The sequence below is a fragment of the Carcharodon carcharias genome (genome assembly GCF_017639515.1).
Source record: "Carcharodon carcharias isolate sCarCar2 chromosome 36 unlocalized genomic scaffold, sCarCar2.pri SUPER_36_unloc_1, whole genome shotgun sequence".
Taxonomy (NCBI): Eukaryota; Metazoa; Chordata; class Chondrichthyes; order Lamniformes; family Lamnidae; genus Carcharodon; species Carcharodon carcharias.
In genome coordinates this window covers 737,204-755,535 of record NW_024470726.1, presented here as the reverse complement: position 1 = coordinate 755,535, position 18,332 = coordinate 737,204, and the positions used below count along the sequence as shown (strand labels likewise).

General features: G+C 53.1%; 1 protein-coding gene across 1 annotated transcript in view; it reads left to right on the top strand.

Moving 5' to 3' along the window:
- LOC121274313 (putative PIP5K1A and PSMD4-like protein) overlaps positions 1-18,332 on the top strand; it is a 93,371-nt gene that overhangs the window by 37,129 nt on the left and 37,910 nt on the right. Inside the window, exons 12-15 of the mRNA XM_041181556.1 lie at positions 1,188-1,340; positions 3,673-3,820; positions 4,585-4,662; positions 6,701-6,817. Coding sequence (XP_041037490.1) covers positions 1,188-1,340; positions 3,673-3,820; positions 4,585-4,662; positions 6,701-6,817 — 496 coding nt within the window. The remainder of the gene's footprint in view (positions 1-1,187; positions 1,341-3,672; positions 3,821-4,584; positions 4,663-6,700; positions 6,818-18,332) is intronic.

Below are 18,332 nucleotides of genomic sequence, written 5' to 3'. Positions count from 1 at the left end.
GGTTGGCAAGCCGATTCTGATTGTCCGAGGTGTTGCCATGTCGACGGGGGAAACTATTGTTCCCCAAGCTCCCAGGCAATTCAAAAGAAGCACAAGGTTTGAACATGTTCCTTTTGTTTGCGGAGGATGGGCCCCCTGAATAGATGTCACTGCGAGCAAGTGAGTCCCCTGTTGCTTTCTCCATGCTAACGTCTCAGCCAATCACAGTCGGCGTGCTGGCCAATCAGAGTCGGCGTGCTGGCCAATCCACCCCTTTTTGTCCTGTAGTATAAATCGTTGTGATTGTCAAAATCTGGCATCCGTCCTGATGAGTGCAAGATGCAAAGCTTCGGCAACCTGCATCCCAGCAATATTTTAAACGTTAAGTAGCAACGGTACCGAGAGAATGGTTTGGGTTCTCCCAGTGCCCAGCAGTGGAAGGAAACCCAGCCCGCAACAGGCGTGGTTTGAAGCGACAGGATTCTCCGAAGCAGTTGAGGTTAAGCGATGCTTCTCCGCTCACTTGCCGCCAGCCTCTGTGCTGAAGGTGTCGCCACCTCACCGGGCGGGGAGCCAGCCGTTCTCCGGCACTTTGCCTGCGCGGCCCTTCACGCTCCAGCCGGCTGCCCCGCCACTCCCGAGCTTCCCCCTTACTTCTCCCCTCTGGCCCACCAAATATCAACTGGGTTCCCCGAGCCAGATGTAAGGAAAGTCCCAGGGGTGTGTACGACATGCCGGCACCTCGGTTCTGGCACTTACGCTGCCCGCTCCTTGGTGTGCCGCCAGCATTCCCGACCCGTCCATCATCGCGCTGATGCACCGCGTCGCGCGAGACCAGAGGCTAGCGGTAGGCCAGGTTTGAAGGTGGCTTTCTCGATTACTTTTCCCTGGTGAGACCTGAATTCAGATTCGCCGTCTACCCTGCTGAGCTTTGGGCTTGTGACCCCCGGCCCCCTCGTCCGGCCGCTGCTGCACCCCAGCAGCACCGGACCAAAATGTCGATGACCCCGGAAGGGGGCAAAGTGGCCCCGAGATAGCGGCCAGGGAGTAGCGGTCACCCTGGGGACTGAGCTCGTATTCAGCATCAGGTCCCCGGTGAGGAGGAGGAGTGGTGTGCTGTGGCAACCGAGGCCAGGTTCAGGCCTTTAACTGATGCTCGCGTGTGCACCTCCAACTATCTCTTTTTTTTTGATTTTGGCTTCTCACAGTCAAACCATCCCCATCGAAGAAGAGCCGAATTGGGATGGCCTCCACACGCCGGCCAGCCGTGGGAGGAGCTGGCCAACAACCACCAACCCTGACAGAGGAGACAAATGCGCAGGCAGCTAACAACGAGGTGACCCACGCGGTAATAGAACCAGGTAACAGCGCTGGGAGCGCAAGCGAAGCTGGAACTGCTGTTGTTGTTGCAATGTTGCTCCATGCATCATTACAAGGTGGGGGTCCCCTCCTCATCCCTCCCTCTTCTCCCCTCCCCCTCCCTCCCTCTTCTCCCCTCCCCCTCCCTCCCTCCCTCTTCTCCCCTCACCCTCCCTCTTCTCCCCTCTCCCTCCCTCTTCTCCCCTCCCCCTCCCTCCCTCCCTCTTCTCCCCTCCCCCTCCCTCCCTCCCTCTTCTCCCCTCCCCCTCCCTCCCTCCCTCTTCTCCCCTCCCCCTTCCTCCCACCCCCTTCTCCCCTCCCTCCCACCTCCCTCTTCTCCCTTCCCCCTCCCTCCCTCTTCTCCCCTCCCCTTCCTCCCTCTTCTCCCCTCCCCCTCCCTCCCTCCCTCTTCTCCCATCCCCCTCCCTCCCTCCCTCCCTCTTCTTCTTTCTCCCCTCCCCCTTCCCTCCCTCTTCTCCTCTCCCTCTTCCTCCCCTCCCCCTCCCTCCCTCTTCTCCCCTCCCCCTCCCCCTTCTCCCCTCCCCCTCCCCCTCCCTCCCACCCCCTTCTCCCCTCCCCCTCCCTCCCACCCCCTTCTCCCCTCCCTCTCCCTCCCTCCCACCCCCTTCTCCCCTCCCCCTCCCTCCCACCCCCTTCTCCCCCCCTCCTCCCTCCCACCCCCTTCTCCCCTCCTCCCTCCCAACCCCTTTTCCCCTCCTCCTCCCTCCCACCCCCTCCAATCCCTCCCCATTCCCTCTCCCCTACCTCCCCCCTCTGCTCCCTCTCCCCACCCCCTCCCTCCCCCCTCCATGGTTGTCCGACACCGCATTTTGTGCGGTAACACCCCTACGAAGCTGCCTTTAAATGTCTGGAACTCAGAAGCCTGCGAATGGGCTAACCAGGAAACCTGCGGCAGAGCAGCTCAAGAGATTGAGATCGGCGATTCATGGGGAAGACAGCTTGCATCTCGCGTTCGTACCCCAGCCCGACATATTTTGAGGCATTGCGGGTAAAATTTTTAACTCGCGGGTGGCCATCCCTTGCACAGTTTGAGTTCAACACCAATCTCCACACCACCGAGTTTCTAAGCCGCCGTCTCAGGGTCATCAGCTTCTTGTGCTGCGAGTTCTACCCTGAGCTGTGCGCCGCGGGATGGAGACGAGCTCCACGAGCAAACTGCCTGTCATTCTGGGAATGGGACCTTGTTCCGGGCCCTAGAGAGAGGCATCTGCCTCACGTGTTTTGTTCAGTGAGCAGCGCTGGTCTTTCATTTAGAGACTGACGAAAAGAGAGCGATGTTGCCGAAGCTTTCGGCCTTGGACTCATCGGGACAAACACAAGTCGCACCCTTTTCTTTTGTAGTATAAAATGTTGTGATCCTTTGAAACTGGGTATTCTTGCATTTGTCCTGACAAGTGTAAGGCAAAAACCTTTGGCAACATGTCTCTATCTTCAGCAATATTCAAGCTCTGTGCTTACCAAGTGACTGTTTAAGTGAAAGATTTGTCTTTAGGTAGTGTCTTTTCGCAAATTCTGGACATCCCAAAGTGCTTTACAGCCAATTTCTTTTGAAATACAGCCTCTGTAATAGTGCAAGAAACGTGGCAGCCAATCTGTGCACAGCAGGATTTCCACGAACAGCAATGTGATCATGAACCAGATCACCTGTTTCTTTTTTGATGGAGCTGGTTGGGGTATTAATGTTGGTCCAGGACAGGGGAGATCTCCCCCTGGCTGCTCTTTGAAGCAGTGGCTGGGGATCTCTGAGAGGGCAAGCAGGGTCTCGATTTAACGTCTCATCGAAAAACAGTGCCTCCCAGCACGGCGCTCCCTCAGTGCCGCCCCTCCGGCAGTGCTGCTGTCCCTCAGTGCCGCCCCTCCGGCAGTGCTGCTGTCCCTCAGTGCCGCCCCTCCGGCAGTGCTGCTGTCCCTCAGTGCCGCCCCTCCGGCAGTGCTGCTGTCCCTCAGTGCCGCCCCTCCGGCAGTGCTGCTCTCCCTCAGTGCCGCCCCTCCGGCAGTGCTGCTCTCCCTCAGTGCCGCCCCTCCGGCAGCGCTGCTCTCCCTCAGTGCAGCGACCCAGTTGGCAGAGGTGTGGAGGTTGGCTGCTGTTGGGCTGGATTTTGTGTTTGAGTTGCAGGAGCAGGGCTTGGACCCTTCTCTCTTCGAACTTGAACGTGCTTCCCACACTGACACGGCAGACACGTTCTTGATGTGAGAAGTAATGCTGGAAGGCTTGGGAGAGGGGAGGCGAAAGGTGGTGGATGTCCGTTCAGTTTGTGCTCCATGCTTTCTTGCTGCTTAATTGATTGACGACTTTATTGTCCTTTCTTGCAGGAGCATATCAGGGCCGCCCCGACATCCTACCCAGGACCCCACCGTTAGATGAGGCTGCAAGTGTTTCAGCAGCCACGACCTTGTCCAGTTCTTCCCTTGCAGAACCTGGAGGGTTGGATAGCACAGGAACAAATTCTCCAGTCTCAAGGTTAGTTGTATTGAAATGATGGAAGATGACATCGCCAAAGGAGACCATTCGGCCAATTGTGTGTGTGTGCTGGCCCCACTTGGCTCTTTTCCCATGGGTATTTTGCACTTCAGGCATCTGCCAAATGTTGAGCCGTGGTCGCACCTTGTGTTAGCATGTGAACCCGTCCACACATCTGCCTGTATCGTGACTTGCTCATCGCCCGCTCTGCTTGGCAACCTACATTGGTTCACAGTCCAGCAGCGCCTCAATTTTAAAATCCTCAACCTTGTGTTCAAACCCCTCCACGGCCTTGCCCCGACCTCCCTGGCTCTTTAACCTCCTCCAACCTTGTAACCCTCTGGGACCTCTACGCTCCCCCGACTCCCATCGCTGCACCATTGGCGGCTGTGCCTTCAGCTGCCTGGGGCCATAAGCTCTGGCATTCCCTCCCTAAACCTCTCCACCTCTCTCTTTCTCACTTTCTCTCTTTCTGTCTCTCTGTCTCTCTCTCTCTCTCTCCTCTCAGACGCTCCTTAAAACCAGCCACTTGACCGAGCTTTTAGTCGCCTGCCCCTAATATCTCCTTATGTGGCTCAGGGTCATACTGTTGCTGATAACCCGCCTGTGAAACACCTTGAGACACTTATGCTGCGTTAAAGGCGCTACATAAATGCAAGCTGGTGTTCAGGTGCCCGTGAAGGGGGTTTTATCTAAGAGAAAACCTGCACCTTGCCTGCTGAATTAATTGGAGTCTTGACGTTTGGTACGTGATCTTGTTGCAGGCCCCTAGGATTGGACTCACGCTCGGCTGACCAAACAGAGCCACAGCTCCACATACAAGTTGCTGGCAGCACAGAAAGGTGAGAGCTCGGAGTAGAGTGCCAAGAGAATTTGGCAACGCTGTCCTCTGTGTGCCTTAAACCTGAATCGGGACACAAAGCCTGGTCAAATATTCCGGAAGTTCTCCTCTTGTTGTGTTTGGTACTTTTGTTCCATCAGACCGAGGATTGGAGAGGCAGGTGATTTTTTTTCCTCTCCTCTCCAATGTCCAATTGGTTTACCTAGCCTTTGAGAGCGCCCTGGGATCATTGACCCACTGGTGTTCTTTCTCATTGGGGGCTGCCTGTCTCTCTGTGGTTTGATTGGTTGCCACCTTTTGGTGGGGGTGGTGTGATTCAAAAGCTTTTCTCTCCTTGCCGACTAGGAGTTGGAGGATTTGGACGTTCTCATGGCACACGGGCTTAAAGCGACTCCAAATTCCGACCACCCGCCCGCCCGCCCGATTTCCATCACTCCAGCATTGGTGGCCATGTCTTCAGCTACCTGGGCCTTAAGCTCTGGAACTCGGTCCCTAAACCTCTCTGTCCCTCCCTCCCTCCTTAATATGACCCTCTTTGACCAAATTTTTTGGTCACCTGATTCTGATATCTCCTTATGTGGCTTGGAGTCAGATTTAGTCTGATTTTCTCTTGCATGGCAATTTGGGATGTTAGGTGATATATAAATAGAAATTGTTGATAATTGACTACTTAAAGATTGGCTGTGTTGGCTAAAGGTTACATTGGTGATGGATTAGGGCAATCCTGTGATGGGAGGATTGTCCTGAGGTGAGATTGAGGAAATTGGGCCTTGCATTCTCGAGTTTAGTGGGTGGGAATCTCATTGAAAATTCTGGGAGAGTAGATTGAGACGATTCCTCCCGGTTTGGGCGTCTAGAACGAGGGTGGGTCATTGATTCAGGATGTGTATTCGACCACTTAAGACATAGGCGAGGGGAAATTTCTTCACTCAAAGGGTTATGCAATCTTTGGAATTCTCCAGCCCTGTGGTTGCTCAGCCCTTGAATATATTCTGTGATTGGACAGCCTAATCCTAAATTGGTTTTAGCACAATTGGGATTGCTTATTATCAGTTGGGCTCACAATGTGGCTCACTCATGCCTGCTAGAAGATACATATATTCATATGCAGGGCCCTGTCCTTTATGAACAGAATATATCCAAACATTGTCTTTTTCAACTAAACAAAAGCCTGGGGGACAACTGTTCCCTGGTGCATTCCCCATGGCAATGCCTCAACCTATCAGAGTCTACTTACCAACCGCTCAACACCCTTTTCTCATGCAGTATAAATTGTTGTTCCCTTTGAGATTTGGTATTCCTGTGAATTTGTCCTGATGGAGAGTGCAGGACCAAAAGCTTGGACAACATGTGTCTCTCTTTCTCCAGCAACGCACAAGTTATATTCAAGACTAAGATGGATAGATTTTTGAACGGGGAGGGGATTGAGGGGGTATGGGGACTGTTCAGGAAGGTGGAGCTAAAGTAGATCAGCTGTGATCTTAGTGATTGGCAGAACAGGCTCGAGGGGCTGAATGGCCCCCGCCTCCTATTTCTTTTGTTCTTCTGTCTGGACTGAATAGGGACACCTTAGCCACAGTGGAAATGATTCATGATGTCTAGCACTGGTTGATTGGGCCCCTGCGACAAAGCCTTGGCCCCGTTTCCCAACCGTTCTCCTCTTCTGTCTGACTTTCCCTGGAATAATTGGGCCCAGGAAAATTGGCCCGCTCCTGAGAAAAAGCCTTTGAGAGAGATCTCTTAACGCTGGCTTGGTCACCACTGGCGGAACAGCCTTGCCGGAAACCGTGACTGGCCATTTTGGGTTAGGCCCGAACCCCCTCTTTGCATCCTCCACGAACCCACTGCACCTCACACCTCCACCGAGTGACCACAGCCTTCACTGATCGCCATGGCCAGGTAGAGCTACCTCTTCGACCTGAACGTGTTTTTCCCCATAAAATTTTATGCATTTTTTTTTAAAAAAACAGCATAGAAGGAGGTTAACCTCTGTCCTTTCTTCTCCCCCTCCCCCCCTCACCAACCCCCTCCCCCGCCAGTATCCCTCCAATTGTTTCGGAGCCAGTCGGGGGGACCCTCCATTCAGAGCTGCCCATTGAGTCAAAAGCAGACGAGGGCAGCCGGTGCCGTGACATGCTGCTAGAAACTGAAATCTGGTTCGTAAGTACTATTGGTGCAGAGTTTTGGGGAATGACGGGGTGGGGGGTGTGGTCATGTGGCGTGCAGCATAACAAGCTTGGAAGACCTCCAAGTTCCACTTGCCTGGATCAGTGCAGCTCCAACAGCACTCCAGAAGCTCGACAGCGTCGGACAAAGCAGCCCCGCTTCATCAACGCTCCATCCGCCACCTTAAACTTCTCTCCCTCCGCCACCAACACACAGTAGCAGCAGTGTGTATACCATCTACAAGATGCACTGCAGCAACTCGCCAAGGCTCCTTTGACAGCCCCTTCCAAACCCACGACCACTACCACCTAGAAGGACAAGGGCAGCAGACATGTGGGAACCACCACCACCTGCACGTTCCCCTCCAAGCCCCTCGCCACCCCAACTATATCGGCCGTTGCCTTCACTGTCGCTGGGTCAAAATCCTGGAACTCCCTCCCTAACAGCGCCTTGGGTGTACCTACACCACAGGGGACTGCAGCAGTTCAAGAAGGCAGCTCACCCACCACCTTCTCAAGGGGGCAATTAGAAATGGGCAACAAATGCTGGCCTTGCCCGCGCCACGCACAACCCATGAACAAGTAAAGAAAACATCTGGTCCCATTCTTCACTACAGTTCAGTGGAACACCCCACCCACCCCCTCCACCTTCAACCACCCCTGGTTTGGCAGGTGGATTTTTTGCCTTCGGCGACCACAGGTTTCGGGGAGTTGAGTGGGGAGAAGAGTGGGGGAGATGGACCCTTCGGTGGGGCATGGCCCAGCATTCGGCTAATTGCACCACAGAGCTTCAGAGCTTGGCCGTCCCTGGGGAGAGATTAAGCCGCGCAACGGGTTCCCCCTCCTCAACCCTGTCCTGTCACCCTTGAAGCCAGAGGGTCAACCTACCCAGCTCGCTGTCGCTGGTTGCTAAAGTCCCACCGCACTGCATAGCTGGCTAATCCAATCGTGTAACTCCTCACCTAACGCCCCAGCCTGCAAAGCCTCGCTTCTAACCATGTCGGCTTTACTAATGGCCTGCATAACCTAGTGACGCACTCTGTGCAGCATTCTGCACGCTCACCGCACTGTTCACTGGTCTCGTTCCTTCCAGTCACCTTGGACTTGAGCAAAGAGTAAAAGTGAAACATCTCCTCGCTGCCAATTTTCTCTGTTGCCCCCTCCTCTCTAACCCCCCCCCGCCACACCAAGGCTGGCACTGACTTGGCTCACTGTGATAACAATTCCTTTGGCACCAGCCACTGTAGTGCCTCCTCCGAAATGTGCCCTTTCTGTAGGTTGTTTTAATCAGTGACCTGTTAAACCGTGTGTGGAGTCGTGGTCCTTCTTTTCCCTTACGCTACAGTCCGTGCACCATGGCTTCCAGCAGCGATTATTGTCCCCCTCCCCCTCCCCTCCCCCCAACCATTGGCTTTGACTCTCATACCCAAAGATAGCTCAGGGTTCGTCTCCGTGGGAGCGCATCTGAAGCCTTCAGTGTGGAATAGTTAGTGTGTGAAGGAAAGACAATAGAGAAAGGTGTTTCCGCTTACTGGGCAAGTCCCAACACTAGGGGGTCATCAAAATGAGAGTCGCTAATCAATCCCATGGGGAATTCAGGAGAAACGTCTTTACCCAGAGAGTGGGGAGAATGTGGGTTTCGCTCCCACAGGGAATGGTCGAGGTGAATAGCAGAGATAGATTGAAGTGGGGGCGGGGGAAGCTGGGTAAACACATGAGGGAGAAAGGAATAGAAGGATATGATGATGGGGTGAGATGAAGAGGGGCTGGGAGGAGGCTCGTGTGGAGCACAAACACCACGGGGCAGAGGGGCCGAATGGCCATTCACCTTCACGAGCTCCGAGGTAGCCAAGCCAGCAGTGGAGCAGAGACCCGGGTTTGACAGCCCTGCGAGGTCCGTTAAACGTGCGTGTGCTTTTATTATTGGGTAGCAAAGCCTGCAAAATGGTAGATGCCTCCGTTGCTTTTTTGTGTGTGCCTGTATCCCTGCTGTTTGAACCCCCACCTCGTTCGACAATTCCCCCCCCTTCCGCCACCCCCATCAGTTTTCACTCCAGGGTTGCGCCAAGTGTAAAATGGTGTCACAGCAGAGCAGAAGTTTGGGAAACGCTGCTTCAGGGCGCAAGATTTTGCAGTGGCGCGCAGCCCCCATTTCAGAATGCCATACTTCAAACAGCTCCCTTTCGGTCTGGAAACCAGTTGCGATTGTCCGCTCTGTGCTGCTTGAGTCGGCCTAACGCCTGGATTGTTTCTGGGCCTCTCCGCTGCTTTCTGTGTCGCCCTGTTGCTTTCTTCCTTCCTTTGTCGATGCTTCTGTTTTCCTCCCTCTGCTCGACCCGCGCCAGTTCTTGGAGGGAAGGTACTGGATTTGTGCGTCGCCTGTACTCCCCTGACCTCCGTGTCTGCCAGAGCCTCCGGAGGCTGCTGTTGGCAAGGATGGCAAAGTAAGTTCTCACCCGCAGTCTTCCCCCCCCCCCCCCCCAGCGGCGGGCCATCCGCATCACTTCATCGCCTCCGCTCCATTTTCCCTACCTTTCCTCCACCCACCATCCATCTTTACCCGTGAGTCTCGGCAGAGGGTCGTGGCACCCTGATCGATTCTCGACTGCCCTGTGTGCCGCCGAGGGAGGGCTGCGCCGTCTTTTCGGGTGTGACCTTAAACTGTGGCTCTGAGGGCGGGGATGTCGGGGAGTGTGGGGCAGGGTGGGGAGGGAGAGCGAAAGATCCCCATGGCCTGTTGCCCAAGGAGGAGGAGCAGCAGCGCTTTCCACTGTGCTATCACCATCACCTCATCGTCAACCAGCTCAAACCAAAGTAAAACCCTGGTCATTTCATTCACCTCCGCTTGCCGTCAGGGGAATCTTGGCTCACTGCCGGCAGAACTTGGGCAGGCCAAAATTGCACTCTGCCTACGGTAGCAAATTGCATTTATGTAGCACCTAACCGCTGCAAGTTGCTTTACCAGCGCCCGACGAATCAAATTTTGACCCCCGAGCCACTTGAAGAGATATTAGGGATAGGTGACCAAAAGCTCGGTCAAAGAGGTCGGTTTTTTCAGGAGCGTCTTAAGAGGAGGAGAGAGATGGAGGCAGAGAGGTTTAGGGAGGGGATTCCAGAGATGGCGCCCAGGCAGCTAGCTGAAGGCACGGCCGCCAACATGAAGCACCTTTAACGCAGTGGAACATCCCAAGGTGCTTCTTCACAGCATTAGCGGACTAAAGCGATGCAGAGCCCCATCAACGCCTTGATTTGCATCTACCCTTGAATGGCTCCCAAGGCCCCCAACTCACCATCCTGACTTGGAAATATATCGGCCGTTCCTTCACTGTCGCTGGGACAAAATCCAGGAGCTCCCTCCCTATAACAGCACGGTGGGTGTACCTACCCCACAGGGTCCGCAGCGGCTCGAGAAGGCGGCTCACCCACCACCTTCTCAAGGGATGGGTAATAAATGCTGCCCTTCCCAGCAACACCCACACCCCCAACAGTGAGCCATTGCAAAAGAGGGAAACTGACCTTATTGGGGATCGGAAGAGCCTGGCTGCAGCATTATGCTGTGGAATTCCCAATCCTAACCCTCTCCGCGCCTCGCTCCTTAAAACCAACCTCTTTGACCGAGCTTTTGATCACTTGCGCTCATGTCCCCCTTACGTGGCTCGGTGTCATCTTATTTATTTTTTATAACGCTCCTGCCAAGCGCCTTGGGATGCTTCACTGCGTTAAAGGCACCCCGGAGATGCAGACTAGTTGCTACCCACTCCTGTTTCACGTTGCCGGGCAGAACGGAAGAGCGCAGCCAGCTACACAGAACATGGACTGTAGTTCCTAGTGCATGCTGCAGCCAAGACCATGTGCTGGTTCTCGGGGTGAATGATTGTGTCTGGGATGCCTCCACCTAAGAGGGAAAGAAAGAAAGAAAGGCCCTTTCTGCCAAAGAGTAGCATTGCGAGTGTGTCATTCTTCTCTCTTTTTTTTCTCCCTTCTTTTGCTTCAGTGACCTGGACTGAGTGTAACTTCCGCAGCCGGTAACTCCCCCGTCTACCTGCACGCTCCACACGGGTCGATTCTATTCTTGTCCAGCCCGGGAACGGCCCCGCGGGCTACGATAGGAAAAAAAAGGAGGCTTTAACGGGCCAGTTTATTTTGGAAGGAAGCTTTATGCCAGGAGAGGTGAGGTGTGTGAGGTGTTGGGGAAGGAGGGGGGGCGGGGGGGGTGTTGGAGAAAGCTCCCACCACAATCCCGTCTGCCTCTCCCACACCCCCAGCAAGTGGAGCCACCTTGGCATTGCCTGTTTGCGTGCGTGAGTTCTACTCCAATAAACCAGGCATGGAAGCAATGAGGAGGGGTGTGGGGGCGGTGGGGGGAATGCCGAACTTATTTTTTAATATATATATCTATATCTATATATATATATATATATATATCTAAACAAGAGTTTAAATTCGCTGCTTGGAGACTGGCAAAAGATTCCACGAGACATTTTGCTCCCTTCTGTATCGGACTGAAAACGGAGCCAAGGTTCATTGACCCGCTGGGAACTACCTGCCGAACGACCTCTTCCTGATTAAATGTCTATATTAGACACTTCATTTTCCTACTTTTTTTTTTATTTTTAATCCCATGACCTCTAATTTTATCACATTTTGCAAACTGTTAATATGCACACGTGTGTGTTTGTGTGTGTGTGTGCATTCTTCTGAATTCATATTTATGGACATTATATTTAAGAGTCGAGGGGCTCTTCCCCCCTCCCCCCACCTCATCCCACCATCGCTGAGTCGGGAACAGGAAGAAGAGACCTGCCTTTCATAGACTTATGATTTTGTGGCTTTTATTTTAAAAAGAAAAAATGGACAAGGTGAAAGATGGTAGGCATCTGAAAAAAGACTAGAGACTTTTAAAACAAAAAATGAACATTGGGAGATCCCAGTGTGCATCATAATGTTACAGATACTATGTGTGTGTGTGTATATACCTTCGCTGTGATGTGTACAGACTTGCTGCAGTATTCTCGATTGTACGCGCAAAGTTGCGAGATCTATTTTTCCCTCTCTTTCCTGACCACCCTGAAGTGCCGATTTTTCTCGTGGACTTTGCATTTTGAAAGGATTGTTCTCTTCCGGGCCGATTGGTTGTCTTCTGCCCCACCACCTGCCACATCCCGCCCCCACCCCCCTCCCCCAATCGACACACCCACCTCCCTCCTCCTTCCCCCCCCCCCCCCCCCCCCCCCCCCCCCAAAAAAAAAAACTTCAACCGATATTGGACCTATTCTGAAAACCATCCAACCTTCCTCTTCCTTCACCCCGAAGCCCCAACGCATTGTGCGGTGGATCTCATACTGTTTGCGAGGCGTGACGACTGTTTCGTACACCAGGGCGGGGCTAATCTGCACCTTTTGACCATCTTTGCCCTGCCGAGGGAGTGCTGCGCTGCTGAGGGTGCCGTTTCGGGGTTGGTCCCTGACCCCCTACCCCACCCACCCACCGGCAAGCTGAGGCTGCCTGTCATGTGCCTTTGGGTGCTTAACCTGCCAGAAGTGCACTTTTAGTTGTTTGGAAGTACAGAACTTGAGTCCTGCCTGTAAAAAGACACAGAGCTTTTCGTCTTGGACTCATGAAGGAAGGATGTGCAAGAGTTGCGCATACACCAGTTTACAATTGGTATGCTTGCCTATCTGTCCTGGTGAGTGCAAGGTGGAAAGTTTCGACTGGATGTCTTTTTTTTCCCAGCGACACTCGAGCACTTTTGGGTGTGGCGGGCTCTGACACCCCACACGGTTGAATGGCCTGCTTGAGCGCTGTTGGCGTGCGAGTCGAGGTTGAGGCTGTGGAGCCCACCAGGAGTCGGGTAAAATACGCCCCCCCCCCCCCCCCCAAATAGCACCCATTGGACTGTTCCATCGAAAGTTTGACTCGATTGGTCCCCGTGCGACTCCCGTTCCCTGTCTCCATGGCACCGACCGCTGGGAGAGTTCAGGGCTGCTGACGGTAGGGGGAGGGCAGCAGTAAGTTTTGGCAGCACAACCCCAAGTGTAGCCTCAGGGTTTCCAAACGGTTTGAGTGCTGGACCTTCGTAACTGAAGCGATTGCCACTTTTTTTTTTTCTCTTAGCTTGTCGGAAATCAAGACGCACTGTGTCGGGGTAATCTTTGGCCACCGGTGTTGGTTTCCACGTGGGGTTATATAAGGCTCCGCTTTTTCCTCTGCCTTCATGGCTCTTGAAGCACTGGCTTGGGGCTGGTGTGATTAGAGGCTCTCGGTGGCCGGGCTGGGGGTGGGGTTTGGTGTCCGGGCCTTGTGTTTACGCCCACTCTGAGCAACACCGAGGGTGGGCACGCTTGGGGTTGGCCGGGTGTGTTTGGGGGGGGTGGGAGGCAAACTGTTCCCAGAGCTAAGGGTGGAGGAAGGGGTGACTCTTGAGTCAAGTTATTTTTTTAAACCTCACGCCTGCACCAGTTTGAACATCCTCCTGGGACTTGGAGGCTTCTGCACCCATTAGGGTTTGCGCTGGGAAGTGGTGGGGGGGGGGGGGCGCAGTTCGAGAGGATAGGATGCTCCCCCTATCCCTTGGTTCAACACCGCTGCCCCCTCCCCACCCAACAGTTTGGGAAAAACTAGCGTGTTAGGGAATTGTTCCTGCCCGATCCCTGTCCCCACCCGCCACTCCCATCCCAGCCATTTGGACGTAACTGGTTTAACGTGGTGCAAGGGTGGGGGTGGGGGAAGGGACCTTGGTGCACCACAAGGTGATCAGTTGATTTAATACACAGTGCCTGTCGATCAGTACACCATTGCTGTGTGCCACCCACGGAGAGTTTACCCCCTCGGCATGGGTGCCCTGGGCTGTCGACCTCTGCATTAAGTGGACGAGCTTTTTTTATATCATATATAATCACCTCTTGTACGTGATGTAATCATGCATTTTGTTACAACCCTGCTGAAGGTCCTGCACTGTTAACACTCCTTGGATGGTTAGGGATTAAATATATACGTCATATTTTATTCCTCTTTAGCGAGGTGTGTGTGTGTGTGTGCGCGTGCTCGCGAGATAACATTCTTGCCGGTTTAAGGCTGCGTCAGTGCATTTCCATGCGGTGTTTGCTGTATGCATGTGCCTGGGTGTGTCTCTGCTGTGTCAGCAGCCTTCCAAAAACCTTTGGTGCTCTTTTCCTTCCCCCTCCTGATCAAGTTCTCACTGCCTTGTTAAATAGGAACATTGTGATCGGTGCTTTGCTACTGTGTGAGGGGTTCAGCTGCAGCTAGCCAATTGTCAAGCAAGTGGGGGTCTTCAATGTAGCTGCGTCTGTTATAAGGCCTTGGAGTGGATATGAATGGGTGACACTTGCTGGGGCCCTGGACCACACACGGAACTTTTACCTCCAAGACCTGCACTACATCCCAGACTTATAAGATGAAAGTGTTTCCTGTACCTGCCCTTGGGAGTGTTTGATGGGGACAGTGCAGAGGGAGCTTTACTCTGTATCTAACCCCGTGCTGTACCTGTCCTGGGAGTGTTTGATGGGGACAGTGTAGAGGGAGCTTTACTCTGTATCTAACCCCGTGCTGTACCTGTCCTGGGAGTGTTTGATGGGGACAGTGTAGAGGGAGCTTTACTCTGTATCTAACCCCGTGCTGTACCTTTCCTGGGAGTGTTTGATGGGGACAGTGTAGAGGGAGCTTTACTCTGTATCTAACCCCGTGCTGTACCTGTCCTGGGAGTGTTTGATGGGGACAGTGTAGAGGGAGCTTTACTCTGTATCTAACCCCGTGCTGTACCTGTCCTGGGAGTGTTTGATGGGGACAGTGTAGAGGGAGCTTTACTCTGTATCTAACCCCGTGCTGTACCTGTCCTGGGAGTGTTTGATGGGGACAGTGTAGAGGGAGCTTTACTCTGTATCTAACCCCGTGCTGTACCTGTCCTGGGAGTGTTTGATGGGGACAGTGTAGAGGGAGCTTTACTCTGTATCTAACCCCGTGCTGTACCTGTCCTGGGAGTGTTTGATGGGGACAGTGTAGAGGGAGCTTTACTCTGTATCTAACCCCGTGCTGTACCTTTCCTGGGAGTGTTTGATGGGGACAGTGTAGAGGGAGCTTTACTCTGTATCTAGCCCCGTGCTGTACCTGTCCTGGGAGTGTTTGATGGGGACGGTGTAGAGGGAACTTTTACTTTCTATCTAAGCCCTTGCTGTACCTGTCCTGGGAGTGTTTGACGGGGACAGTGTAGAGGGACCTTTACTCTGTATCTAACCCCGTGCTGTACCTGTCCTGGGAGTGTTTGATGGGGACAGTGTAGAGGGAGTTTACTCTGTATCTAACCCCGTGCTGTACCTGTCCTGGGAGTGTTTGATGGGGACAGTGTAGAGGAAGCTTTACTCTGTATCTAACCTCGTGCTGTACCTGTCCTGGGAGTGTTTGATGGGGACAGTGTAGAGGGAGCTTTACTCTGTATCTAACCCCGTGCTGTACCTGTCCTGGGAGTGTTTGATGGGGACAGTGTAGAGGGAGATTTACTCTGTATCTAACCTCGTGCTGTACCTGTCCTGGGAGTGTTTGATGGGGACAGTGTAGAGGGAGCTTTACTCTGTATCTGACCCTGTGCTGTACCTGTCCTGGGAGTGTTTGATGGGGACAGTGTAGAGGGAGCTTTACTCTGTATCTAACCCCGTGCTGTACCTGTTCTGGGAGTGTTTGATGGGGACAGTGTAGAAGGAGCTTTACTCTGTGTCTAACCCTGTCCTGTACCTGTCCTGGGAGTGTTTGATGGGGACAGTGTAGAGGGAGCTTTACTCTGTATCTAACCCCATGCTGTACCTGTCCTGGGAGTGTTTGATGGGGACAGTGTAGAGGGAGCTTTACTCTGTATCTAACCCCATGCTGTACCTGTCCTGGGAGTGTTTGATGGGGACAGTGTAGAGGGAGCTTTACTCTGTATCTAACCCCGTGCTGTACCTTTCCTGGGAGTGTTTGATGGGGACAGTGTAGAGGGAACTTTTACTTTCTATCTAAGCCCTTGCTGTACCTGTCCTGGAAGTGTTTGATGGGGACAGTGTAGAGGGAGCTTTACTCTGTATCTAACCCCATACTGTACCTGTCCTGGAAGTGTTTGATGGGGACAGTGTAGAGGGAGCTTTACTCTGTATCTCACCCCGTGCTGTACCTGTCCTGGGAGTGTTTGATGGGGACAGTGTAGAGGGAGATTTACTCCGTATCTAACCCCATACTGTACCTGTCCTGGGAGTGTTTGATGGGGACAGTGTAGAGGGAGCTTTACTCTGTATCTAACCCCGTGCTGTACCTGTCCTGGGAGTGTTTGATGGGGACAGTGTAGAGGGAGCTTTACTCTGTATCTAACCCTGTGCTGTACCTGTCCTGGGAGTGTTTGATGGGGACAGTGTAGAGTGAGCTTTACTCTGTATCTAACCCCGTGCTGTACCTGTCCTGGGAGTGTTTGATGGGGACAGTGTAGAGGGAGCTTTACTCTGTATCTAACCCCGTGCTGTACCTGTCCTGGGAGTGTTTGATGGGGACAGTGTAGAGGGAGCTTTACTTTGTATCTAACCCTGTGCTGTACCTGTCCTGGGAGTGTTTGATGGGGACAGTGTAGAGGGAGCTTTACTCTGTATCTAACCCCGTGCTGTACCTTTCCTGGGAGTGTTTGATGGGGACAGTGTAGAGGGAACTTTTACTTTCTATCTAAGCCCTTGCTGTACCTGTCCTGGAAGTGTTTGATGGGGACAGTGTAGAGGGAGCTTTACTCTGTATCTAACCCCATACTGTACCTGTCCTGGAAGTGTTTGATGGGGACAGTGTAGAGGGAGCTTTACTCCGTATCTAACCCCATACTGTACCTGTCCTGGGAGTGTTTGATGGGGACAGTGTAGAGGGAGCTTTACTCTGTATCTAACCCCGTGCTGTACCTGTCCTGGGAGTGTTTGATGGGGACAGTGTAGAGGGAGCTTTACTCTGTATCTAACCCTGTGCTGTACCTGTCCTGGGAGTGTTTGATGGGGACAGTGTAGAGTGAGCTTTACTCTGTATCTAACCCCGTGCTGTACCTGTCCTGGGAGTGTTTGATGGGGACAGTGTAGAGGGAGCTTTACTCTGTATCTAACCCCGTGCTGTACCTGTCCTGGGAGTGTTTGATGGGGACAGTGTAGAGGGAGCTTTACTTTGTATCTAACCCTGTGCTGTACCTGTCCTGGGAGTGTTTGATGGGGACAGTGTAGAGGGAGCTTTACTCTGTATCTAACCCCGTGCTGTACCTGTCCTGGGAGTGTTTGATGGGGACAGTGTAGAGGGAGCTTTACTCTGTATCTAACCCTGTGCTGTACCTGTCCTGGGAGTGTTTGATGGGGACAGTGTAGAGTGAGCTTTACTCTGTATCTAACCCCGTGCTGTACCTGTCCTGGGAGTGTTTGATGGCGACAGTGTAGAGGGAGCTTTACTCTGTATCTAACCCCGTGCTGTACCTTTCCTGGGAGTGTTTGATGGGGACAGTGCAGAGGGAGCTTTACTCTGTATCTAACCTCTTGGACCAGAGAGGGAGGATGTTAACCCTGACCAGAATTCCCACTCCTGATCCCTGTCCAGTAACCCCAGTTTGGAAGCGGACGTGGTACGTGAGTGTCAGACGAGAATGCAATGCTCCTGGTGCTTGAATATACTGTGGGTCACCAGTGACCTACAAGGTTGCGGCTGGTACCTTTGACCCATGTCACGCTGTCTTTACCAACCCCCACCCAATAGGGTGGGCGTTAGGAGTGAGAGGCAAACAAGGGCCTCGCTCCCTTCTGTTAATTCGACACAGATCAAGAGGGAACATGAAAACAAACATTAAGTCCACGGTGGGGAGTGCACATAGCTAGTTGTCTGCACTCATCTTTGCCACCCATCAGTGTCTTCACAGGGAGAGTCAGTGGGCAAAATAGGAGCCATCAGTTCTGTACCAACATTTCTCTTCTCTCTGCCTCTCTCTCTCTCTCTGCCTCTCTCTCTCTCTCTCTCTCTGCCTCTCTCTCTCTCTCTGCCTCTCTCTCTCTCTGCCTCTCTCTCTCTGCCTGTCAGAAAACTGCTTCGGCCCTCCCACAATCCTCGATGGTTTCATGAGATTTCCGTGAAGCCCCACGCAGTCAAACAATATTCACCCCTCAACCAGTGCTACTTAAAAACTATCTGGTCATTATCAAATTATTTGTGGGAGCTTGCTGTGTGCAAGTTGGTTCTTGCGATTCCTACATTAGGATTAGTGACTACTGTTCAAAAGCACTTCATTGGCTGCTAAACCTTTTGGGATGCCCTGAGGTTGTGAATGTGCCATAAAATGCCAGTCTTTTGCCCTTTTTTTGGCCTGGCATGAAGTGGGCCTGTGCCAGCATATTTGGCAGGGATTGCCCTGAGCACTACCCTAGGCTATGGAGGGGGAAATTGGCCAGGATCCACTGACGTGGGCCTGGGAAAGACATTGGTTTGCAGCTGCCTTGCCTTTCCCTTCAGCTCCTTTCCT